Raw genomic sequence first — 26,150 nt, 5'->3', positions numbered from 1 at the left:
TACCTTGTGAGCTCTTCTTTAATCTTCAAGGGTTCATGTGGGTAGAATTTCACTCTAAAGCACATGGTGTATGGTGGATGAGCTGAAACATCATAAAGAAAAGGCATGAGAAAAGCAGCAAAAGACCATGGACTCCAACACACACAGGAAAGTCAGCCGTGAAGTTGCAGCCTAGCTTGGGGGTGGGGGCAGGGGAGAAAGTGATTTTTCTGGAGGAAGCAGATCTTACGCCCAAGAAAACAAAGCCACAGTGACAATTAAACTCAAAGAAAATGCTTGACAGGACGCCCAAAGCAAATGCGGGACAGGAGCAACCTAGTCAGTTAGCACAACTTTCCACATCACATTCTCGCCAGGTCATAGCTTCAAACAACATTTTTTTCTTCCGATTCTTCCCGCCCACTTGTGACAGATAAATTGCCCACTCAGTTCTGGGCCTAGTGAGATATTTTTCAGACTGTGAGGTGGAAAAATGTCACTGTACATGACTAGTTTTCCCAAAATGATGGTGCCTTTGAACTAAAAATCGCAATTTTAAAATGGAGTCAGCCATGTACAGATCCTACTTTGTATATTTTTAGTATTATTTTAGTATTATTTATGAAGCAGTCACTATGAAAACAAACACTTTTAAAACTTCCTGATTGGTATGAATCAAGACAGCACTGCACAGACTGAAGTTCTCGAGGTTCATGATTCTAGAATGTTCTAAGTGCATTAAATATCTGGAACTCATGGACCAGCTAAGTGGATTCCACAGGACTTGTGAGACCCTTAATTATAAAAACAGTGTTGGGGCGCCTGGGTGGCTCAGTTGGTTAAGCGACTGCCTTCGGCTCAGGTCATGATCCTGGAGTCCCGGGATCGAGTCCCACATCGGGCTCCCTGCTCAGCGGGGAGTCTGCTTCTCCCTCTGACCCTCTTCCCTCTCATGCTCTCTGTCTCTCGTTCTCTCTTTCTCAAATAAATAAAATCTTAAAAAAACAGTGTTGACTTACAATATTAATCTAATAAATGCACACGAGTGCAGTAAGATACATTCAAATTGCAATTAGCATATAAAATGAACACCTTAAAATGAAAAAAATACGATGGTTAGCGTTATTATTTCTATGGATCTTACATACCCGCTCGTGTTTTGCCTTTGTATCAGTACGGCTACTTGGGATCAACTCCAAGTCTATGTCCAAATGCAAATATGAAACAGGATCCTATTCCTGCCCAAATCCTCTTTCATAATAAGAAGAGGTTAAATCCCCAGCCATCTCTATAATGCCTGGGGCTATTCTGTATGTAGACAAATTCTTTATGTGGAAAGAACTATCAGCATTAAATATGAATGCATAATGAGTATAATTTAATATGGAAAACAGTTCTTAAAAATAATTTGAAAGAAAGCATCCAAATCACAGGAAAACACAAGCATCTTTCTGGCCATCTCTGCAGAGAAAAACCGATTATACACATACGCCCACACACACAGATGTCAGAACTCTTTCCATTCAATGCCCTACTTCCCCACCACGAACTAGCAAATTTTTTAACTGAGTTGGATGCTCCTAACCCAACCCTGTGTTCCCTAGATTTAAGGAAATATTTTTTCCTGGAGCACTAGGAGAAAAATAAACACCATCTATACAGCAAAGAACAAAGAAAAAATAGCAGTGATTCTCAAGTCATTCATCTTTCATGATATCTAGAATTTCAGTTTTGACTCAAAATATTTACTCTTTACACATTCCCCAGATTTCTTTTAATTTGTTTAGGTCACCACCTTTAAAGGATTAAACCTGATTTTTTTTTATTATGAAATCTCTGGATTGTCCTTAGTAGAAAGGTTGAGACAGTTTTCATAGAGAAGAACAACAGAGCAAAAAAATGGAAATAACATAAAAAAGGAATTTTTCTTTTTCTTCTTTCATTAGTCTTCAAAATTAATACATGTTTCAGCACAACCAATGAAGATGATTGATAATAGTAGACAGATGGAAAGATAGTGGATGGATAGACAGATGGATAGATGGATGGACAGATAACAGGTGGATAGACCGACAGATGGATAGACAGATGAATGGATAAACCATCCCCTTTCACTCTCCTTCACTTTGTCTCCATTCCTGTTCCTCTGTCCCTTGAGTCTCCACCCACCTTACCCTGAACTCTCCCACCACCGTCAACAACTTCATCTATATTCTTCCACCCTTTTGCCAAACTCACACAAATATATGCCAATATGATTACATATGTGAGGGATTTTTTTATTATAATTTATTCTCACAAAATGAAATCACACTACATATGTTTCTCTTGCTTTTCCCACTTTATTCTATATTCTGCTCATCCCTCTGGGACAATAGTCATAGATCTAACTCATTGTCTATACTAATTGCATTATAATCTATATTATGGATACAGCAGAATGTATTCCACTATTCTCTTTTAATTATCATTCAGATCGTTTCCACATTTCTGCAATTTTATTTATATATAGCCTTGGGCACATGTCATTAAATATTTGTATTTTTACTTCTATAACACAAACTTCCAAGATTTGAATTTTGGGGTCAATGGGTATGAGCAAATGTTTCAAAGGGAGCTGAAAAATTAGGGACGGTGTGGGGGTCCCGTAAGTGGGGCCGCCCGTGCGTGGGGAGCAGGGCCACGGAGGAGCTGTGGGGGGTCCTGAGCAGCCAGGATGACTGGGAGTAGGGCTGACTGCGCAGGTCCTGGCTGCCTCCTCCCTCAGTTTCAACACCAGGCTGAAGTGGTTGGTCATCTGCTTCGTGAGCGGCATTTTCCTCTCTATCCTCGGGACTGGATTGCTGGGGCTTCCTGGTGGCATGAAGGTTTCTGCAGTGTTTTATACATTTGGAAATCTCACTCTGTTAGCCAGTACATGCCTTATAATGGGACCTATGAAGCAACCGAAGAAAATGTTTGAAACGATAAGATTACTTGCAACAATTATGATGCTTTTGCATTTCATATTTACCTTGTGTGCTGCTCTTTGGTGGCACAAGAAGGAACTGGCCTTATTATTCTGCATGCTGTAGTTCTCGTCCGTGACCTGGTACAGCCTGTCATACATCCCATATGCAAGGGATGCGGTAATTAAATGCTGTTCTTCTCTCTTACGTTGAAAACCAAAAATTCTTTGAAAAGAGCATTGGAAAGTCTATGTTCTGTTTTTGGTGAAGTATGCTTTTCCTGATGGAATAATCATTCCCCAAACAACTGTCACGACAGGTTAAGACCACTTTGTGTACTGGTGGGAATGGCATGCTTAATTAAACTGGTAAAGACTTAAAAAAAATAAAAGCCAAAGGGAGCTGAAAAACAAAAAGCTCACTGAAGGCAAATTGGGGAAAGAAGGATCACAGATGATGATCCCAAACTAGAGCTGTCATTTGCTCTTCCTCCTGGTCAGCCTATCTGCTTACTCTGCCCTAGGCTGGCTTCAATAGGTATCTGAGCTCCTTGGCTATAAGTTAGGACTCCCATTCTGCCTAAGGAATCAGGCACTGAGACAGGCAGCTCCCCGGGCAGCCATCTTTGAACACGCCTTACCCACATTCTACCCACGCATCCTCATTCTAAGCCCAGAGGCTCCAGAATGGTCTCATGCTTCTCCCATATGCAAAGCCCTTCCAACACTTGAAGGAAGCTCTTAAGCAGCACTTACAGTCCTTCTGAGTCTTCTCTATAATAAACCTCCTCCATCCTGTCAACTGCTCCTCCTCCAAACCCGTTTTGAGTGCCTTCATTCTGGGTACCTTCTGGTCTCTGTTTCCTCAAGCCCAGGGCCCCAGGGGTAGCCATATCCATTCGGGTGAGGAGATCATCACCAGCCTCAGTTTGGACATAACTGTTGCTCCCCCTCAAGAGCCTCATCTCAATGTTAATTCACTCTGAGTTTATAATAGACCAACGCTCTTAATCCTTTTCATATATGCTGTTGCTAAGTTACACAGAAAGTCACATCTGACATCTCTTTCCATTTTTCTAGGATGTGATCATGGGAGAAATTAATACAAGGTATTAGGGGTACACTCACCACTAGACCCATTATCAGAGAAGAGGAGAGCAGGCAGCAGAAAAAAACTTAGAGACATTTCAAGTCTGAAATTTTCTATCCCATTTTCTTTTACCATCATATATACCCCTACTATGTCTTTCTCTCATATTGACCCAGCATCATTGACCCCATGTCACCAATAAGAGTTTCCCTGTAAGTTAAAAGGAGCACGTGATTTTGAGATAGTGAACCACATGCAACACCAGGGACCCACGCTGACAAGAAGCTCAATCTCATTGCCCAAGCCTGAAGAGGCCAATGTGGCAGTAGACTCCTCCTTGAGAAACTCTCTTAAGGTTCTGGATGCAAAATTATATGACAAAGTAAATAGTAAAGTTAAGGAATGCTTCTTGACAGGGTTGGAACAGTCTGAAAAGATAAATAACTCCCCCCCAAAAAATATTGATCTAGTTATGGATGACAAGATTTATGAGAGTATGGAGCCATATATCTCATTCAATGTTTTATCCCCAGAACTAATTATTGATAAAAGATGGACTCTGTCTAGCTGAATGAATGATTAACCCCAAGCTTTGAGGCAGATGTCAAAGAGAAAGGCCATGCCCTGCCATCGCATTCATCCCATCAAAACACTGGTCTAGAAGGTCCACAGTCTGAATGATTACGGCAATTCCTGTGATTTAGATTTTGAAAACCTCTGGTCCTATATCTTCAATTTCTGCCCTTTAACATCTAGAACAAATTCAGAGATTCTGGAGTTGGTTAGAATTGCTATTTCTAGAGGGGGTATTAATTAATTCAATCAACAAATACTTATTGAGTACCTAGGAGATATTAGCTATAAGTTTAGATGTACAAATAATAGTAGCTATAAAAAGATAAAAATTATGTGTTCATGGAAGACACATTCTAGTGGAATAAACAGGTATAATATCAAAATTAATAAATGAAATATATAGGACATTAGAAGGTCATAAATGCTCAGTCAAGAATAGAGCAGAAAGGGGGGCGTCTGGGTGGCTCCGTCGTTTAAGCATCTGCCTTTGGCTCAGGTCATGGCCCCAGGTCCTGGGATCGAGTCCCACATTGGGCTCTCTGCTCAGTGGGAAGCCTGCTTCTCCCTCTCCCACTCCCCCTGTTCATGTTCCCTCTCTGTCTCTGTCAAATAAATAAAATCTAAAAAAAAAAAAAAAAGAATAAAGCAGAAAGGATTTAAGGGTGAAAATAAACCCACCCCCGCCTCTCTTCCCTTTTCTCCTCCCCACTATAACCAAATTCATGCAGGTAAGGTGCAATTCTCTTTACTACCTTCTAGAAAACCAAACGAGGGAAAAATATAATTTAAAATTTTAAGTCATTAAACAAGAGAAGAGGGGAAAAAGTCACCCCCAAATATGTTGGAACTGGTTTAGGATCAAAAGCCCAGCTTTGGAGCACTGGCATGCACCCATACCAACTGGGTGATTGCTGAAAAAGTGAAACAGGTAACCAAAGGGTTAATGGGACTAATAAGTGCAACTAACTTTTTACCCAAATCTGCTTGTTCTCGAACACAGCCTGCAGCCATGTTTCCACAGATGACATTCCTAGGCACCATGATAACAAAACATTGATTCAGTTGTTTTGCAGAGACTCAAGGCTTCACTAAGAAACTGGCCAGAACTGGTCAGGACCACTGGCCATCTCTTTGAGCATATGCCTGAGTCCACTGGATGAACTTTTGACACAGAACAGCCTAAAACTCAACCCTTAGATCATGCTAAGGATGCCAATGACAATGCAGGCAGAAGAGCCACGCGGGCGCAGAAAACAAGTGCAACCCTCCCCTACTTATTATCTGATTCTGAAGTCATGTAGCTCCTCTCCCCTATACCCAGGCACACCCCACTCTCTCCTTTTTTCTTTGCCTTTAAGTATCCCTGAGTTTCCCTGTTTTGGGGAGGCAGATTTGCAGCTTGCCCTCCTGTCTCCTTGCTTGGCTGCCTCTTGAATCAACCCTTTCCTTGCTGCATATTTGATGTCTCAGTGATTGGCTTTGCTGTGCATTGGGCAAGCGAACTTGGATTTATTTACAAAAGGAGGCTTCCCAGGGTCCGCCTGGCAGCTGACGGGGACATGTGGGAAATCCCCTTGTGGAGATGAGCCCATCCCCTTCTCCAGGAGACTAGGGGTCTCTGCCATTCCAACTTCAGGTCTTCTTATTAAGCTACAGGGGAAAAGAGATGAAGTAAAGGAGTTTACTCTTGTCTGTGCCAACCATTTGGTGCACACTCAGTAGCTGCAAACATCTGATGAAGGAGCTACCTGTGGAAAAGGAAACACCAGGCGTGGAGCCCACGCCCTGCAGCGGGATCCTACACCACAGTGTCATTGGGAACAGCCACCGTGTGTCTTTACTAGACCAAGGGGCATGGTCACCCCATGGGGGAAGACACTAGCCCATTTCTACTGTGGTGCTAAGGCTTTGGCATCAATGACAGGGGCCCATAGGGTGGTGGCAACCCCAAATCCCCAGGGGATGAGTCCCCAGATTTGGAGGGGTACTTCCAACAGTGACCTCAAACAAGCCACCTAAATTCTGTTTCCTGCTCTGGAAGAGGGGCCAGCACCAGGGGCTGCATCCACCTTCCACAGGTATTTGGACAGGCTCTTGGCAAGTGCACATGGCACATGGCCTAAATCCGAGCTTTTGTCTTGTTGGGATGTTTATCCTACTTCTGCTGGAATGAGAGAAGGAGATGGAGAAGACTGAACTGAACTCAGCTGAAAAACATTTACTCAGCCATGTAAGTGCTAAGAACAAGAATACCACTGAGGAGCAGAGGAGGGCAAAAAAGGCAAAAATCCACTTTAAAAATGCCTAGAGCCTGTCACTGCTGAGAACAGCAAGGCCCCTCTTGCAGACGTCCATTACCTGCCACATGAGGGCTGGGGAGGCCAAGCCTCTCCACGGGGCAGCTCAGTGGCCCCTTTTTGCATCAGCGCATCCTGGGGTATTATCATGTTGGTAGTTGGTTAGCACTGATAATTCGGGCAGAGGGACAGCCGTTTACAAAGCAGAGACAGATTTTCTCATCTCCACTTTGAGATCTTGCCCAGAAATGGGGTTGGGGACATGCAGTGATTCACTGAGCAGGGTCCTGGGTGAAAACAAAGAAAAGGACTTTCTATTTTTAACCAACGACCATCCTCAAATCTTGGTAAACAAACAAACAGAGGGGATATTTTGGCGGGGGGGGAAGAGTTTGAGAGAGAAAGATCACTTAGCAGCCTTTCATAAAAGGCAGGAGTCTTCCTCTAATCCTTGTATAGAGCTATAGGAAAACAAAAAACATAACTTTAGGAATATACATGTAAACACCTGATCTTTATCATATACACTCCAGCTGACAGCTACAAAAAATCCACCCAAACTCCTTTATTTTTTTTTTTTTTTTTAAGATTTTAGGGCACCTAGGTGATTCAGTTTGTTAAGTGTCTGCCTTCAGCTCAGGTCATGATCCCAGGGTCCTGGGATCAAGCCTCGCATAAGGCTCCCTGCTTAGTGGGGAGCCTGCTTCTCCCTCTCCCTCTGCAGCTCCCCCTCCTTGTGCTCTATCAAATAAATAAGATCTTTAAAAAAAGATCTTATTTATTTGACAGAGAGAGAGAGCACATATGTGAGCAGGGTTGGAGGGGCAGAGAGAATATCTGAAACTGTGAGCGCAGAGCCCAACGTGGGGCCATGGCGCTTGATCCCATAACCAGAGATCATGACCTGAGCCTTAACCAAGACAGAAGTTTAACCAACTCAGCCACCCAGGCGCCCCTCCCTAAATTCCTTTAAACTGCAGTTGAAGCTTAGAGCCAATGCCTCCAGCAGATGTTAGGGCAAGGTCTATACCTGGACTACTGCTCTCCTGTGCCTCCATCCTCTAGGAGTCCACTGGGGGGAACAATGTTCCATTGTCAGATTTTAAGACTCTGGAGAAACACAGCAAAGGGTTTGTTGATGCCAGCAAAACCTCTAGAACCCTGCAAATATGAGGTTTGTTTTCCAAAGGGCCCCAAGCAGTCATCAGGGCTCCCGGCCTTTACAGCTCCCTGCCATTTTTTATTCCTAACCAAATGAACAGTGTCCCTCCCATGTCTTTCAGGGAGGAGGCGGGGGCTTCACAGTGAGAACCAAGGGGCACACCCCACTCCATTGTGCATGCAACATGCATGACACATGCAACATGTGTGACACTGATGTTTTTCATCGGTGCTGCTTTTTCCAGGATGAAAGTGCTCGGGAGCACAAACTCTGCACATGCGCAAAATGACACTTGGGTACCAAAAGGGCAGCTTATTACTCACTCATTCAACAAACTATAACTCTTGGGATATGTTTTAACGAGCCAGCCGGAGAACTGCTCTCTTAAGGACTGCTCTATTCTCGTTGGAAACGATTACGATCATTCAGCGACAACTGTTACTATCATCATCATTGGGAGTGATAATCCTTCCGTCACTCTTCTACGGAAAGGACAACCAGCAGCTTCTAAGATGCTACTGGCACTGTGTTGTCTCTACTTCCAAAGCAGAGAGGGTGTGGTTTTTTTTTTCATTGTATTTAATTCATCTTCCTCCTGTTATAGTTCTCTTGGGTTGGAAGCATACACACAGGCTCACCCACACATGCATGCACTGAGAACTTCGCAGGGGATCCTGGATCGCGCAGTCACTGTCTCACAAACATGTTCTCAGAATCCTCTGGCTGGCTGTGCTGTTCAGGAGAAGCTCTAATAAGGATTTTGAGGTCCGACACTTCTAACCTCAAGTTCAGCATTTGGACAAATTGCTATGGCCAAACTGAAAACTCTCAGCTTCCATTTCCTCCTCTGTAAAATGGGGATAATAATGGAACCAATTGCCTAGAGTAGAGATCAGCGAACTATCTCTGTAAGGGACCAGAGAGTAAATACTTTTGACTTTACAGTCCTCAAGGTCTCTGTCTCAACTACTACACTTAGCTGGTGGTAGTGCAAAAGCAACCACAGACAAGACATAGGGCATGGCTGTGTTCCAATAGGACATGGAAATCTCATTTCATATCATCTGCATACCTCACAAAATCTTGTCTTTTGTTTTTCTTCCTCCTATCCATTTAAAACTAGGACACCTACTTCTAGCCTATAGGCCATACAAAAACAGATAGACGGTAGGCTGCTTTTGGCCCAGGGGCCATAGTTCACTGACCCCTGATATAGAGCCAATGATGAAGATGAAATGAGTTAATGACTTAAAGCACCCAGCAGACTGCCTGAGACCTAAGTACTCAACCCATAGGAGTTGTTCCTACTCTAGAAGGCAAAAAAGAAACTGATGGGGATGAGGGAGAGCCCTTCGACTTGACCTAGCCCTATAGAAGCAGACCTCAGAGATATTGTGGAGTCGGTCCTAGACCATCACAATAAAGCATGTATCTCAATAAAGCAAGTCAAATGAATTTTTTGGTTTCCCATTTTGCTCCCTGAGCGTAGGGTACAATGACCTGAGAATTTTAGCCAAAAAAAAAAAAAAAAGAAAAGAAAGTTAGCAAAAGTACATGAAACTGAGGACAGGAGATCCGGGTGCCTGCTTGCTACAGATGTTGTATAACTACACCCTCAGGGGTCATGTTGGTAGGTGTGACTCAACTAGTAATAATGATAATTATAACAGCCAAATTCAATTGCTTATGTAACTTCATCCTACGACTTTATACTATAAAATTGCATCCAAAAATGAGGCATTAGAAAGGTTTTCCAACCAAAGGGAAACATGAATAAACTACCCACTTGACCCATATTTGAATCACCTCCAGTGCTCATACACCAAGCATGGAATCTCTCGGTCCATTGCGGTTATCATTCAGACATTTAGACTACCAACACAACCTGTAGTTTTGAATCACGTGGTCCATCATGAAACAACATGGGTGCTCCTGAAGGGAGCCCCTAGGAGTGTACCCCAACTACATATGGGAGATGCTCTTTTCCTTCTGTTTTCTTCAATATCCCATCACACTCCTTCCAACCAGGAAGAGTGTTGGGTCCCCCCTGAAGCCCAAGAACCCACCATAGTACCCAATCAAAAAGACATCAGTGTTGCCACCAACCTTAACATAAGGAAAAGGGTAAAAAGTATAAATCTGGGGCTTATCAAATGTGCATGCCATTTAGAATTGCACCCCATAAAGTTCAGGGTTTTTCGGTCATTACCTATCGTTACCGTTAATTTTTTCCATATTGGAAAAACAAAAAGAATGCAACATGGAAACCATTTATAGATCTGAACTGCATGGACTTTCTGATACAAGGTTTAAACATGGAAATTTTCGATGAAACAGTTGTACCTGGAAGAAAAAGAGATGCCTTGCCAAACCTACTGAGTTATCGCTAAAGTAATAGAAGGTGGCTTCCAAAGCTGGAAAGAAGCAATGGAATGAGGCAAACTAGAAAGAATGAAACCAGCCAAAACTAAACCACAACAGCTGGGGACTTACAGTTACTTGATCTATGCAATGGGCTTTGGTCAGTTGTGTGTTTTGATTTGTTTTTAAAGAACATGGTAGTTAAACTTCTTTTACCTACTCCCTAAAAGGAACATTCTGATTCTAGTACACTAGCATTGACTGGGAACGGATTACATGCACAGCCCCGTCCTAAGTCATGGGCCAGGGGGAAAAATCTTCCAAACTAAACACTGGAGATAGGACTAGACAAGTATATGAGTGAGGTCAATGGGACAGGCTGCCCCAACAGGGCAGAGATGGGGTTACTATCACTATGGGGGCTTGGAGAAGTAAAATGCGTAAAGTTTTACTATCAGAACGCAAACACTGAATCATGGAACACTACATCAAAAACTAATCATATACTGTATGATGACTAACGTAACAGAATAAAATAAAAAAAAATCTGTTTCCCTTCCAAAAAAAAAAAAAAGCATATGATCAAGTTCCACAAAAAAAGAACATATACACAAAGCAAAGAAATGAGCCACAAAGCAAAGGAATGAAGGTAACCAAAAGAATAAACAGAAATAGGGCACCTGGGTGGCTCAGTTGGTTAAGCGACTGCCTTCGGCTCAGGTCATGATCCTGGAGTCCTGGGATCGGGTCCCGCATCGGGCTCCCTGCTCGGCGGGGAGTCTGCTTCTCCCTCTGACCCTCTCCCCCCTCATGCTCTCTATCTCATTCTCTCTCTCAAATAAATAAATAAAATCTTTAAAAAAAAAGAATAAACAGAAATATTCAAAGATGTGGGAGATCTGAATGGAGGTCACTTGGTGCAGTGGGCTGGGTAGTGTTCCCTGGAAATTCCTACCCCCCTAGAACATCAGCATGTAACCCTATTTGGAAATAAGGTCTTTGCAGATGTGATTAACATCAAGTCATACTGGGTTAGGGTGAGCCCTAAAGCCAAGGCCTGGTATCTTTCTAAGAGAAAGAAGAGACTTGGACACAGACACAGAGAAACACAGGGAGAAGGTGATGTGAACATCAAGACAAGGATTGGAATGATATAGCCATGGGCCAAGGAAGGAATGCCAAGGACAGCCAGCAACCACTAAGAGCTGGAAGAGGCAAGAAAGGGTTCTCCCCTAGAGCCTTCGGGGGGTAGGTGGGGGGGGAGCATGGCCCTGCTGATACCTTGCATTCAAGGTCTAGTCTAGTCTCCACAACTGCGAGAGAAGAGATTTCTGTTGTTTAAGCCCCTCAGCATGGGTAGTTTTGTTATGGCGGCCCTTGAGGAAACTAATCCCTCAGCAAAAGGAGTCCTTGGAAGAACAAAAGCAGTGGAAGGCAGGCATCCTAACTGGCCTCATGAATAGGTAGGGGACCCGTGGCTTTTCTCCTTCTGTTCCTTACACCGGAGCAAAAGCCAGGTTCCTGGTACGCTCCCCGTATCCTACAGAAGATATGTTCTCCATTGATGAAATTTCTCAGCAGCAAGGGGACTGTTCATTAGATTAGCTTCAAGCGGTGCTGGAAAGCAAAGGGAAGCCACATAAACGTTTCACAAATAGCACCATCAGAGACAGAAATTATGGGCCACCCCAGGCTTCCAGGCGGAGCCATCAGAACTTTAGGGGGGGAGCACTACAAACGCCAGCCAGCAACTTGACCCAATGGTGCTCTATGGCTGAGTTGCACCATGTATTATGCAGAAGCTGGGGTCCTCTCCACCCTGATTTGCAAGCCGAAGCCATCTTCAAGCGCCCCTGTCCCTTCAGGGTGCTTGGCAGCATCAGTGTCTGATAAATAGAGCAAGAAGCTGATCTTAACTACCCTGCTGGGCTAATCAGGTACCAGCCAGGATTAAGCAGAAAACCTCTCTGGAAGTGGGTCTTCTTTCATCTAGGTCTGTATTTTTATAGTACATTCTTAATGTATAATGCACTTTGATTTCTCCCTTCCTCTCTCCCCTACTTTCCCTCTCCCTCTCTTTCTCAATTTTGACATAAATCTTTCTCTCCTGGGGCGCTTGGGTGGCTCAGTAGGTTAAGCGTCTGCCTTCGGCTCAGGTCATGGGATCGAGTCCCACATCGGGCTCCCTGCTCCGTGGGGAGCCAGCTTCTCCTCTGCCTCTCCCTCTCTCTGTCTCTCATGAATAAAATCTTTTAAAAAAAAGCTCTCTCTCCTTTTGTTTTCTCTTTATTACCAAGTGATCTAGGAAAATATTCTCATTGTGAAAGATCTGAGTAAAATATGACTACATAATAAAATATAACCATATAATATAATAAATGTAATGTGTGTTCTCACCTCCGTCTCCCCTACTCCCTTCCCCTGAGGGAACCAGTTAGTACACATCTTTGCAACCATCCTCTGCACTAAAATAATCTATTTTCATATATATGGATCATCTGATATGTGAAACTTTTACTTGCTTTCTTAACTCCAGGATACATCTAAAATCTTTCAGTGTCAATACTATATAGCTCTGCCTTGTTCCTTTTAATGACTGTATGTAGCCCACATAATTTAGCCCTGCCAGAATTAGAGACTTTTTATTTCTTCCAATTCTCAGTGTTATAAGCAATGCTGCAATATATACCTTGCATAATATAAACCTGTGCTTGGATAAATTTCACTTTTTTTCCTTTCTTTTTAATTTTATTATGTTATGTTAATCACCATATATTACATCATTAGTTTTTGTGTTATACGCAAACAATGAATCATGGAACATTCACTTTCAAACTAAATACATGCTATGCCATATAACACAATTTTTTAAAAAAGAAGTATTGTGAAACTTACAGTTACAAATATCCATGTACTGGTTCTTAGTCTCTTCCATTATTAATAAACCAGGCCCTTAGCATTATTTGTCTTGACAAAAAAAAGCAAATGCAATTGATCCCTTAGAATCCCCTGATTTGAGGGTCAGCTAATAACATGAAATTTCAGGTGAAGACGATAATAAGCACAAATTGTGTGCAAACCCTAGAACACTTTGTGGAGAAATAAGTTATTTCAAAATTAATAATAATACCTCATGCAATAAGAATGTTTTCTTGAACAGTAAAAAAAAATAGTAAAAAAAGATAATTTATCATTAAATAAAACATCTTAACTTTTTATGTTATATATAGACATACATATATATATCTCCAATATGTAGATATATATAATATGTAGATACATGTGTAGATATATATGTAAACATATGTAGACATATATCTACATATATGTCTATATATGTAGAATACCAGTCCCAATAACAAGTGAACTGCCCCTTATGAAAGAATCTTGCATTTGTCAATCATATTTCATAGTGCAAAGACAAAAAGTCTATATTTCCATATTTTAGTTGATATGTTTTATGGAAATAAAGCAGCACTCAATTCTACAATCAATGTAAACTTTGAAGTGTTTTCCTAAATTAAGTTTTATTCACAAAAATATTTCCAATAATAGTTTAGGGTAATTCAAGGATATTTGGGAAAATGGCTGCAGAGATATATTAGTATAAATAACCTATAAATGTCTGTCACTTTTATGTCAGAATAATGTATGAAAGAACAAACTAAGAATAGGACTGACTTGTAGGTGAAACCAGACCTATGAGAAACCAAGATAGGGTTTCTAATAATCCAGTAATAGAGCTCGTAGGAAATATTTCAGGCAAATCTCTATTGTCCATTCTTAATATGTCCACCTTTACACATTCACCGCAGTTCTTCATTCAAATTTACTGATAGCACCTACCGCCCTTGGCTTAATCATTTGCACTGATAGAAAAATATTTTATCAACCATTTATTAACCAGGCCTTATATGTAAATACTTACATTGCTGACATTTCTTTTTCCTCCTCTAACATTTCTTGTTGTCTATTTATTCTTACTTAGATTGCAAACATAAAATTATTTTAAAATTATTTTTGTTTTTGAAACTTTAAGGGGCTTTGGAGACCATCAAAACCTCATAATATCCAAAAGAGGAAAAAAAAAGTGTTTTTTTTAAAGATCTATTTGTTTATTTGAGAGAGAGAGAGAGAGAGAGCAGGAGCACAAGCAAAGGGAGGAGCAGAGCGAGAGGGAGAGAGAGAATCTCAAGCAGGATTCAGCCCCAGCATGAGCCAGACATGGGGCTCAATCTCACAACCCTGAGATCATGACTTGAGCGGAAACCAAGAGTCTATGTCTGTCTCTTAACTGACTGAGCCACCACAGGTGCCCCGAAAAAAAGTGTTTTGCCCAACTTTCACACAAATAAACTGCAACTAGGAGCCCTTTGAAACTGAAACACCTAAGCTCCTCTTGTTGTTAAACTGTGTATTTCCTAAGGGCCTATAACATGGTTCATGGCTTTGGTCTCATAAATGTTTACAGAGCACAAGTGAAATAAGTAATGAAGAAGGAAGGAAAAAAGAAATGGAAGAAGGAAAGGGAGAAAAAATGAAAGGAGGGAAGCAGAGAAGGATGGAAGAATGGGTTGAGAAAATATAACTTATAAAAGATAATACCAAAGGGAATCTGATAAATTATAAGAATGAGGTCAGGATGGGAAAAACGGACCATTTTCTACCTCATTCCAATTCAGATATGGCTAAATCTTCATTTTTACCTGGATTACACAGATATACTTAATTGTATGTGTATGTACGTACTTTTTTTTTTTCCATTCAGAACGTGCCCTCTTTAATACCCATCACCAGGCTAACCCATCCCCCCACCCCCTCCCCTCTAGAACCCTCAGTTTGTTTCTCAGAGTCCATCGTCTCTCATGGTTCGTCTCTCCCTCCGATTCCCCACCTTCATTTTTCCCTTCCTACTATCTTCTTTTTCTTAAATTTCACTTTCAATAGATTCATAGACATGAGCTTGTTGGATCGAGAGACATAGGCATTTTTTTAAAAACACATCTACACTTTTACTTCTGATTTATACTTTGTTTCCTAAACACTTTCTCTGAATTCACCAATCTCATAAATTCTGATGTTGAATATTGTTAATCATTCTAAACTAACCCATGAAGCATATAATTGCACAGTGCAAAATTACATTTCAAAATCTCACATATAAAGTAGGTTATTCTACATGGAGAAAAAGTTAAAACTAATAAGATGAGTCCAAATGAGCGATGGCTGGTAACCTTAGAGAGAATTTAAATTCAACAACAAAAATGTAATCATATCATCTCAAACATAAGTTTTATATTACCTTCCAGCTACTTTTTTGAGCACTTCAACAAAAATGCAAGAACTAAAAAGAATCCAAAGGTTAAATTACCATCCTTTTGTTACCGTTCTTCAATTATACCCAGCAGATTGTCTGCCCTTAGCATGTGAAGGGACACAGGCATTTTTACTTTAGAAAAACAAATTTCCCTCCCAAATGGCTCAACACTGCCCAAATCATGTAGCCTACCTGCATTTTAACCTAGTCGACAAGGACTCAATTATTATAGCTCATATGCCTTGATTTGCTACTTAATAAAACAAGGACCCTACCCTATCATTGTTCTTTTCCACATATTTATTGGCTGTTCTGGAGCATTTTCTTTTCCAAATGAGCCTTAGAATCAGTGTGTTAAATGCCATAAAGAATCCCACTGACATTTTTATTTGAAAATTATTTGAATGTATATATTAATTTGTAAAAAATTGACTTTAACAATATTAAATGAAAACATAAGAAGTCTCCATTTATTGAAGTCTTTTTAATCTACAGTAACTTCACAGTATAATTTCATAGTTTTGCACATTTCTTGTTATATTTGAGAAATTTGTTTTTACTTGTTATTTCTATTGTAGGTGATAGCCCTTTCTTCCATTACATTTCAGAAATAGTTGCTACTTGTGTATAAGTATCATTTTAGGATATTAATCTTGCATCCAAGGATAAAAGCCATTACTAACTGTGGGTAAGGGGCGGGGAAGGAAGGCAAGTAGAGAGCTTGGAGAGACCCAGAGAGGACAAAACCACATTTAAAATGCTATCTGAAGCTATGAAAGGGCAACCAGCACCCCTCAACACCCTAGCTTGGCTGAACAGAGTGAAGCATACAAGCAAGACAAAGAAATCCCAGAACAGTTTGGGGAAGTGTTCTGTTAGGACTTTGGAGAACACAGAAGAAATGGCCCCACACTGTGTTTAAGCAGAGAAGGAGCCTTACTTAGGGTACATAAGTTTTCCCAAGGCTGAAGCAGGGCACAAAAGGGGCTGAGCAGTGCTGAGAGCCAACAAGTGAAAGACACCTAGAATGGGGACCACCAGGGGCACAGTCTGCAGACCCGCAGGGCAAGACAAGGAGCAGAGGTCCCAGCAGCACGTGTCAGTGCATACTGAAAGGCCAGGTGGGACCAGTGACTTCCAGAGAGGATACAGTGGGGAAAAGACGTCAGCAACCAAAAGCCAAATCGCCTAAGACCGGCCAGGGGAAGACTCAGAGGACCAGGCACAAGAGAGACATCATTTTTGCTGCCATGATGGTACAGAAGCGTCCCCTGCCTCAAGAGGCCATTCCTGGAATGGAGAAGGAGGAAAAGCTCTTGGTGTGGGAAAAATACCCCAACATATAAGTATGCACTTTCAAGGGTTCATGTTTAAACAATGAATTCACTGAGTAATTTCCTGAAAAAGATCAAATTCTAAACTGGCAGATCTTGAATTATCCTAAAGTGCCAAGATTGAACTTTTTTGCCCCCAGAGGAAAGAAGCTCACAGAAAACTGAATTCAGTCATGGGGAAATAATGTCACACTTATGCACATCTGAGTTATAATGTGCAACATTTTTAAACCTCTTCACGCTAATACAGTTTGTGTGGTTACACAGATCCTGCAAGACATGAAATTTTTGTTCTTTTGATGTGTGCCAGTACATGTAGACACACTAAGCTACATCCCACAGTTAGGGAACAAGGCTAAAAGCTATACGTTGTTAAGTGCAAACACTCACTACTCCTACATGGAAAACAAAGACTCTGAAAATCTAATATCCAACATACGCACTTCATTTAACACTTTGTTCGCAGACAACCTACTATCTGAATACTCTGAAAAGGAAAAGATCAAAGCTCAGTCCACATTTGTGCCTATAGGCATGCAATGATGGAATAGGGAGACGAGGAAGATATTCCCCTCAACACTGCCCAAATCATGTAGCTATCTGCATTTTAACCTAGTCAACAAGGAATGATAAAAAGTTTGATTTGAAGGTTCCAATTCCAGCAAGTATTGACTAATCACACCCTGCCCCACCTCTCCCACTGAATGCAGCTATAACGCACAGAGAGAATGTGTGCAGCAGCTATTTAAGGACTCTGGAAAGTAAACAATAGCAGGCAGAGTGGGAAAGGAGAATAATTCACAAGACCCCTGAACTAGTGTTGGGTTCTCCACGTTTTTCCCTCTGGTATCCCTTGGACAGAACTCAGATACTGGGAGGACATCACCATGGAGGGGGAAAGCTCCAGGAGAAGCTCCTGGTTAAAGCAAAGGGGGTTCTATAGCAACAGAGCAACAGCAAATGGGCTAGGGATTTTCTTATCTGGAAGTTTAACCTATTTTCTTTGATAATCATACAACTACTCATGTTATGTATTTCATATTGGGTGAGTTTTGGTAATTCATGGTTTTTGAGAAATGAGCCCATTTCATCTAAGCTGTCAAACTTACATATCTAGGGTTGTTCTGTGGGGTCTGTAGTGATAGTCTCTTTCGTTCCTGATATTGGTAACCTGTGTCTTCTTTTTTCTTTATCGGTCTTGCTAGAGGTTCATCACTTTCTTGATATTTTCAAAGACCAAATTTACTTTTAATAATCTTCTGTATCATGTATTGACAAACATAGCAGCTTGGCTGAATTTCAGAGTTACTAAGGCTGATTTAAAAAGTCTCAAAATATTATATTCTATATCATTCCATTTATAGGACATTCTAAAAGGACACCCACTATATTGACAGAACAAGTCAGGGGTTGCTAGTGCTGAGAGGCAGGGATACATGACTATAAAAGGGAATACAAGGGAGGCTTTTGGGGTGATGGATTTATTCTCTATCCTGATTGTACTGGAGGTTATACAAACCTATTTGTTAAAATTTACAGAAGTATACACCAAAATAAAGTCAATTTTACTATATGTTCATTTAAAAAATAAAATTTAAGTTCAGAGGAGAAATAAGACTTTGGTTTAAGAAGTCTTTCAGCTTTGAAATGTACACTCAAGGAGCACCTGGGTGGCTCAGTTGGCTGAACATTTGACTCTTGATTTTGGCTCAGGTCATGATCTCGAGGTCATGAGATCGAGCCCCACATTGGCTCTGTGCTCAGCACGGAGTCTGCTTGAGATGCTCTCTTTCCTTCTCCCTCTGCCCCTCCCCACAGCTGTGCTCTCTCTAAATAAAATCTTTTTAAAAATAAAATAGAATGTATACCCAATTAAGTAACTGTCCAATTAATTATTCTCTCAATTAAATATTTCTCTTCCTTAATACATTTGAAGTCACCATAAAAATAAGTTTGATTCTACCTATTTTCAACAAGATTTGGGGGAAACACTCTCACATAACATTATTGGGGATAAATTACTATAAGGTCTTAAATGGATATTTACCACTAAGAAAATATAAAATGTATACCTTTTGATCCAACAATTTCATTTCTAAAAGGAATTTCTAGTACAGATGCACTTGTAAACATGCAAGAAAGTACATACAAGTGTGTTTATCGCAGCATAATGCATAATTGCAAATTACTAGAAAATATTTTGATGTCTGTTACATATTCATGTAATTGTCAGAAAGTCAATTGGGGCACCTGGGTGGCTTAGTCAGTTGGGCGCCTGCCTTTGGCTCAGGTCGTGATCCCAGAGTTCTGGGACTGAGCCCTGCCTCGGGCTCCCCGCTCAGTGGGGAGTCTGTCTCACCCTCTCCCTCTACTCCTCCCTGGCTCACGCTCTCTCTCACTCACTCACTCTCTCTCTCTTTCAAATAAATAAAATCTTTTAAAAAGTAATAAAAATTAATAAATTAAATGAAGTCAGTCATCAATCACTGATATTAAAATCTCTAAAGCTATTTAAAAAATAAGGTGAAGAAAAACAGAGATTGATCTCATTTCTGTTTATAAAAGGTCATATATATGATGGGGGAGTTTATATATACATAAGAAATTCCAGAAGGCTATATAAAATACTGTTAACAGTTATTTCTTTGGAGTGGGCCTGGAGATATATGGGGGAAGAGAAAGGAAATAGTTCAGAAGAATTTAAAATGAAAACACAGACTAAGAAAAATCCTGGACATTATTTAAAACCTGTTTTAATATATGAGGTGTGAATGTCTATGTGAGGTAATGGATGTTAACTAATCTTACTATGGTAATCATTTTTGCAATATATACATATATTAAATTATTATGTTACATATCTTAAACTTATATAATGTTATATGCCAATTATATCTCATTAAAAAGGGAAAATTTTTAAACAAGTAAAATAAATAAAAATTAACTATCTTTAAAAATCCTAATAAGATAATAATGTCTTTGTAGAGTGTTTGTTAATCAGGGCAGCTGACCTTCAGCCAACCCTGGAAAATACCATTCCTGAGAACACCCATAGTTAAAGAGATCTTAATAGGGACAGGGTAAAGAACCTGAAAGTCTGCCATCAAAGCATTCCTCAAAAAAATTTTGCCCTCATTGGCTACTCAAAGACAATCACAGGATTAAAGTTATACACATACCCAAGAAGAAAGTTGCCTGGAACACCTGCAACCAGATCCTTTTGATAGATTCATGGATGAGTCCCAGAAGTTGAACCCAGTTTCTCTGGGTTAATAATATACAAGTCCTAGTTTAACATTTTTTTGAATTTATGGTAAAGTTAATATTTCCAGGATATACATATAAGAATACAGAAAGTGTTGATACTAAAAGACGCCATCATCAACAACAAAACTAGATTTGTGATCTTGGGAAAATTACACGATTTCTTATTTAGTAATGTCCTCAAAAATACAACAGCAGACTGGGTGATAGATAAGACCTTTACCAGTTCCTAGAATCAGGGAGTCAGCTGGTCTGGTTTAGAAACTGAATTTTATAGAGTTCTTCTTTCCTGATTCAGATTTCATTTGTTATTAGATTGACATTGGCCAGCAGTCAAATGTCAATCCTTAAAACACTTTTACCAAACCTTGTAAATTTTCAATTAGTTGTTCAGATTTACTTAGCATGGAGACAAAGCTCTTAAGCAGCAAATTCTTTGCAAATTAAAAGTTGTTTCTTCTATTAAAAAAAAAGTTGTTTCTTCTATTAAGTGTTGAAAGGCATCTGACTTTAGAGATAAATTTATATTTTAAAAATATGTGTAGCCTAAGGAAAATATTGCATGGCATTTAAGAACCAAAGTCAAAGAACCGTTTACTATAAATAAGCTTCCTGGGAAATTGTTTGAACATTTTAAAACACATAAAAATATCAAAACTTAGTAGCTAAGGGATAAAAGCTAGGTATCAGCAATTTTTTAAAGACTCTTTTTCATTTAGTTATCTTAGAATCTCAAACAGATTCCCCACTGAGTAAGGAGCCCCACATGGGCTCAATCCCAGGACCTCAAGATTATAGCCTGAGCAGAAATCAAGAGTCAGATGCTTAATCTGAGTTAGCTACGCAGGTGCTCCAGGAATTTTTTTTTTCCAGACATGCTAATTCATTCTTATCCTTCATATCATTCTATATAGAGCTTCTCGATACCTCTGTCCTCCTATTTCTTCTTGGATGCTTATTCCGATTCTATTCCAGCTGCACCCCAACAAACTGACCCCTTTGGACATCGCATGTCCACTGCTGCTCCTGTTTTCGCCTAATACAACTTTCCTGTCAGCTTCCTGCATCAGCCATGGCTCCCAGCAGCCATGGGCATCAGCCTTCCCCAGAACAACCTGGCTGTCTTTCCTGCACTGATCAGACAGAGTTTGTTCCAGACAGATGGGGGAGGGAAGGAAGAGGAATGGGAAGGGACAAAGGGAAGGAGGGATGAGGGGGGAGGGAACAGGAGGGAGGAAAAAGGAGGGTTAAGGAATAGATGTACTGGTTGCGAGTTTGCCATCCATGTTCAGTTTCTTACTTTTCCCACTTAAAAACCCTGCCCAGAATAATTTCTTTGTATTTGAAAAAGGAAAGAATCCCTTGAATAATGATAAGTGACATAATATGCGCTAAACTGATTTCCGATGAGAAACTGATTTATCGCCTACATTTCAGAGCCCTGGAAAAGTTGACATGGAGGGATAAATGGATTTCAGGGCAGGCAATGAATTTCTGAAGTGCATTTCAGAAGCCCTGCTCCAAATCATAAATAAAAGCAGGCTGACTACAGCCTAGCACGGATGACCAAGACAAAACACCATGCCATCAAGGACCCAGTCAACACCCTCCTCACAACACCCAAAGTGGATGACCAGATGTTCTAAAAAGATGTTTCCCAAGGCAATTTCCCCAAGAGCTCATCAATTTAAAAAAAAAAAAGGCAGTTCAGAACACAAGGGCTTGAAAACAATTACTCAGGGGGAAGAAATTATTGTAGGGAGTCTGAAGTATAGAAAAGAATAAAACAATCTTCAGTAAAGTTAGCAGCAAGAGTTTAGTTTCAAAATACACCCACTTTTCTCATCCCCGCAGGACTGCACCTTCCACCCTGAACCACTTACTAGCAACCCCCACAATCCAAAGAAACCAGGCACCTGGTGGTTATGTTTAACTGATACTTAATCATCTAATTCCAATGTTCCTGTTCGAATATGAACTCTGAAGGTAAGGTGACGGGAAGAGTGACTACAGGGAAGACGAAGTCCAGCAAAGAGAAGTCACACAGCAACCAACAGGAGAGAGAGAAGCCCCCACCCACAGATCTTCAACTCCACAGCCATTTCTTCCCTGGAAGGAGAAACTTGGTCGAGAAACAGAACCTATCTTTGGACAGTTCATAGCAAAAGTGAAACCACAGATTGACACTTACATTTCATTTGCTTGGAGATGGACTTATTAGGCTCAAGCCAGTGCTAGGGAGAAGAAAAAAAAAAGAGAGAGAGAGATTATAGGTCAAATGGTTGAACCATAGGATGCATACTTAATAACTAAGAGAAATTTAATGTAGTCTTTTTCAAACAAAGTACAGTCTTGGTTCCCATAAATATTTCCTCAAGGTTCCACCTTCCAAAGATCAACACAAACAATTCCATAATGAAAATACAACAGGCAAGGTTATAAATTACTGAGAATTAACAGAGTAGTATTTGAGTCCTACTAAGAGAGAAGAACTAGGGAGAGAACATGCACTTCAGTGGGATATTCTCGTGGCTCTAGTGGACCCTAGGAGGTGGAGTTCCATTGCTCTGGGCAAGCCACAAATGGCTAAAGACTTGGACATCCACGACCTCAAAGAGTCACAGTCCAAGACAGCTTCAGCACCCCATCCCCCTGCCAGGTAGCCCCTGTCAGGTGAACAGGGGGCCAAGCCAGCATGAGCCCCATCACACGGAGGCAATTCTTCTTTTATAGTAGGGAGGAACAAGTGATAAATATCTTACTTCAGAGGATTGAGATCGTCTAGAAGAAAAACCAGCTCTATCACAAAACAAAGAAGCCCAAAGACCTGGGTAGCTCAAAATGGTGTTAGTGACAGGCATTCGAAGCAGATACATGCTGATCCCAGCAGCCACTCGCTCCACACTGTGAGTGGAGGTCATTCCAACATGCTGAGAGCCAGGCAGCTTTTGATATCCCTAACCATTGACGTTGTTGAAGCCACTCAGGGCATGTCAGGAAGCATCGCTCTATACACCTGCAGTTTTTAAAGACAATAGGAATGCCGTTGGTATCCATCAGGGAGGTCAGAGAGCCCTCACTTACCAGGCACCCTCACGTTCAATACTAGAGAGGAAAGGAGGATGCTTACCATCCCTTGAGGCTTATACCCCATTTGTGTCATCCGCCTAAGCCTCAGACTTCTGTAATGTCCCTACCATTTGATATAAATGCATAACCATAAAGTCTAAGAAGAGCTAGCCTATGCTGAGTGCTTCCTAAATGCCAGGTGCTACTCTAAGCATTTCCATGGGCCATCACTACCACCCCATTTACAGATGAGAAATTAGGAGGCTCAGGACATTAGACAACTAGCCTAAGGTCATCCAGAGATTAAGTGGTGAAACCAGCGCACAGTGGGATTCCAGAGCACAGGCCCTCCACCTTGGCCATGCGGTCTCTCCAAAGATCAGTCTGCTCTAAAACATTATTCTCGACATTCCTTCTTTCCCCAGGAGCTGAAAAATGGAGTGGTCAAATCAAGAGTTTCCAATCCAGGGTGTCAGATCGCTACAGTCTTCTAAAGCAAGAATAGGGTATTTTTTAACCATGTCAATGTCATGAAGAGTTGGACAGAAAACCATACATTTACCTCTGATGTATTGCACAAATGGACACGGCAAGTTTCTTTGCTTCTGATCAAAATTAGGTCTGTTCATTTTGAGAACCTGGTTTTTCCTCCCTTTTTCATTTTTTTTAATTGTGGTAACATACACAACATCAAATTCACCATCCTAACCTTTTTAAGTGTACAGTTCACTGGTATTAAATGCATTCAAAGTGGTGTGCAACCATCACCACCATCCTTCTCCAGGGCACTTTCACCTTGTAAAAATGAAACTCTAGCCCTAAGTAACAGTCACTCTGCAGCCCCCTTTCTCCAGGCCTTTGGAGACCATCATTCTACTTTTGGTTATCTCCTTCTAGTCAGAAGCAATGCTTGGCATTTACACAGTTATCACTGAACAGTGGAAAAACATTAATGGGCCACTTACTAGCTGTATAACCATGTACAAAATGTTTAACCTCGCTCTCAATTTCCGCAACTATCATATGGGAATAGCAGTAATACCTACTTTGCATGGTTGTTGCAAGGATTTTAGAAGTTAATAAAAAGTTAATAAACATGAGACACTTAAACCATGCCTGGCATGTGAAAAATATCAATAAATGTTTGTTTGCTGATGCTGTTACTTAATAAGTACAGTTTAATTAGCAGACCATATCCCATGGAGGAGAATAATAAAAGGGGCCTCTGATGATTAAATTATTTTTCTAGAAATAGGATAATTTAGAACAAAGGCAGGAAAACAAATACCAACTGAGATCAATACCTACCGCTCTTGTCTCACAAAGGAGAATCACTAGTCATTTGGCCAATAAAGTCTGAAATGCATTTTCCGAGTTCTCCTTACTTGGCATCATTTGAACTCCTTAGCCCTTCTCTGCCTAACTTCAACCTGCCTTTCCTCCTCCTCTCTGCCTCCAGGGATGACAGGTACGTTCCATTTGTATATGCCCATACCAGTTAGTTGGTGGCAATCTCCCAGGGCTGTGAAGAAGGATCAAAATCTCAGTGAGAACGAGGGCCATGATGGATTGGCTGTGTCTGCCATGGAGAGGTAGGGAACATGGAAGGTATGCCTGCAAAATATTTGCCATCTGTGCCCTAAATAAGTTATTTACTCTAAATGAATGACCACCTTGTCCTACCAAATACACCCTGCAGTTTCTGATGGGTTCTGACCTTCCTCCTCCCCTTGGCCTGTTCACACCCTACACCTGCCTCTCAAACCTCATGTATCTTAATTACCTACATGTACAGTGTGACCAATACATACTTTTCTACCAGGACAACTATTCTTCTGCAGTGGGATAGTCATGGGGTATAGAGCCCTGAGAAAAATAAGCCAGCATTAGTCATGTTTCAAGGATTATAGTAAATCATTTCTTTGGAGAGGGTCAAGCTCAGTTTGTGAGCATTTATTAAAATTTAAAACTCTTGACTGGCCTATGGCCCCACAATTCCCTTATTCCCCATTTTGCCCACATGAACACAGAGGAACATAACAAGGATTCTCACTGCAAGATTATATTAAATTATAAAACATTAGACTATTAATGGCCATCATCAGGAAAATGGTAAATAACCTGTCATCTGTTCATATTCTAGAGGATTCTTCAGTGTATTATAGGACGTAGATCTTGATGGGTAACATGGTTAGATCTCTAAAAACACACTGTGTGATGAAAAAAGTGAACTGCAAAATTTATAACTATGGCCACAGTTCTCAAATCATGCACTGAAGCGCCCCAGGGAAAAGGAGCCATTCTAGAAATCTGTCAGATACCCACTGTGCAAACTAGCAGTTCAAAGAAGTTCCCAGCTCTAACATTAGATCATGCTATATTTCTTTTGATGTCATACTTTTTGCAATGCTGGGTTTTTAGCGATTGCTGTGATAAAAAGCTAGTACCATGCGAAAAGAGGTGTGCAAGGCAATGAGTATGGCAGTATCTATCTGATCTGGTCCTGGAATCTGAGGAGCCAGGGGCTGTCCGACAGGTGCACACATCCTGTTCCCAGGTAATTGTGGTTAAGAATGAACTGGAAACATTATTTTCATGTACGTCATGTTTTAAATGGCCACTAAGCTGTTAGGACCTAAATACTAAGTTTGTTGTCCCTAACTCTTATTAGGTAGAGCACCATGAAATAAGTACTTTTGACCTAGGGCCCCATGAAATAATTACTAAGATACTAAGAGAGCCATAAATCAACAA

The 26,150-nt window shown here is 40.7% G+C and overlaps 1 protein-coding gene and 1 pseudogene across 3 annotated transcripts in view; one reads left to right on the top strand and one right to left on the bottom strand.

Moving 5' to 3' along the window:
* Positions 1-26,150, bottom strand: part of FRMD3 (FERM domain containing 3) — a 299,838-nt gene that overhangs the window by 114,615 nt on the left and 159,073 nt on the right. For all 3 annotated transcript variants that reach the window (XM_027616659.2, XM_027616657.2, XM_027616658.2), the window contains exons 3-4: positions 22,519-22,561; positions 4-82 (exon numbers count right to left, since the gene is read on the bottom strand). In XM_027616659.2, the coding sequence (XP_027472460.2) occupies positions 4-82; positions 22,519-22,561 (122 nt within the window). The remainder of the gene's footprint in view (positions 1-3; positions 83-22,518; positions 22,562-26,150) is intronic.
* Positions 2,234-3,140, top strand: LOC113934786 (annotated as a pseudogene).

Source organism: Zalophus californianus, chromosome 13 (genome assembly GCF_009762305.2).
Source record: "Zalophus californianus isolate mZalCal1 chromosome 13, mZalCal1.pri.v2, whole genome shotgun sequence".
Lineage (NCBI taxonomy): Eukaryota > Metazoa > Chordata > Mammalia > Carnivora > Otariidae > Zalophus > Zalophus californianus.
The sequence above is the reverse complement of the archived record's forward strand: the minus strand, read 5'-3'. Positions and strand labels throughout refer to the sequence as shown.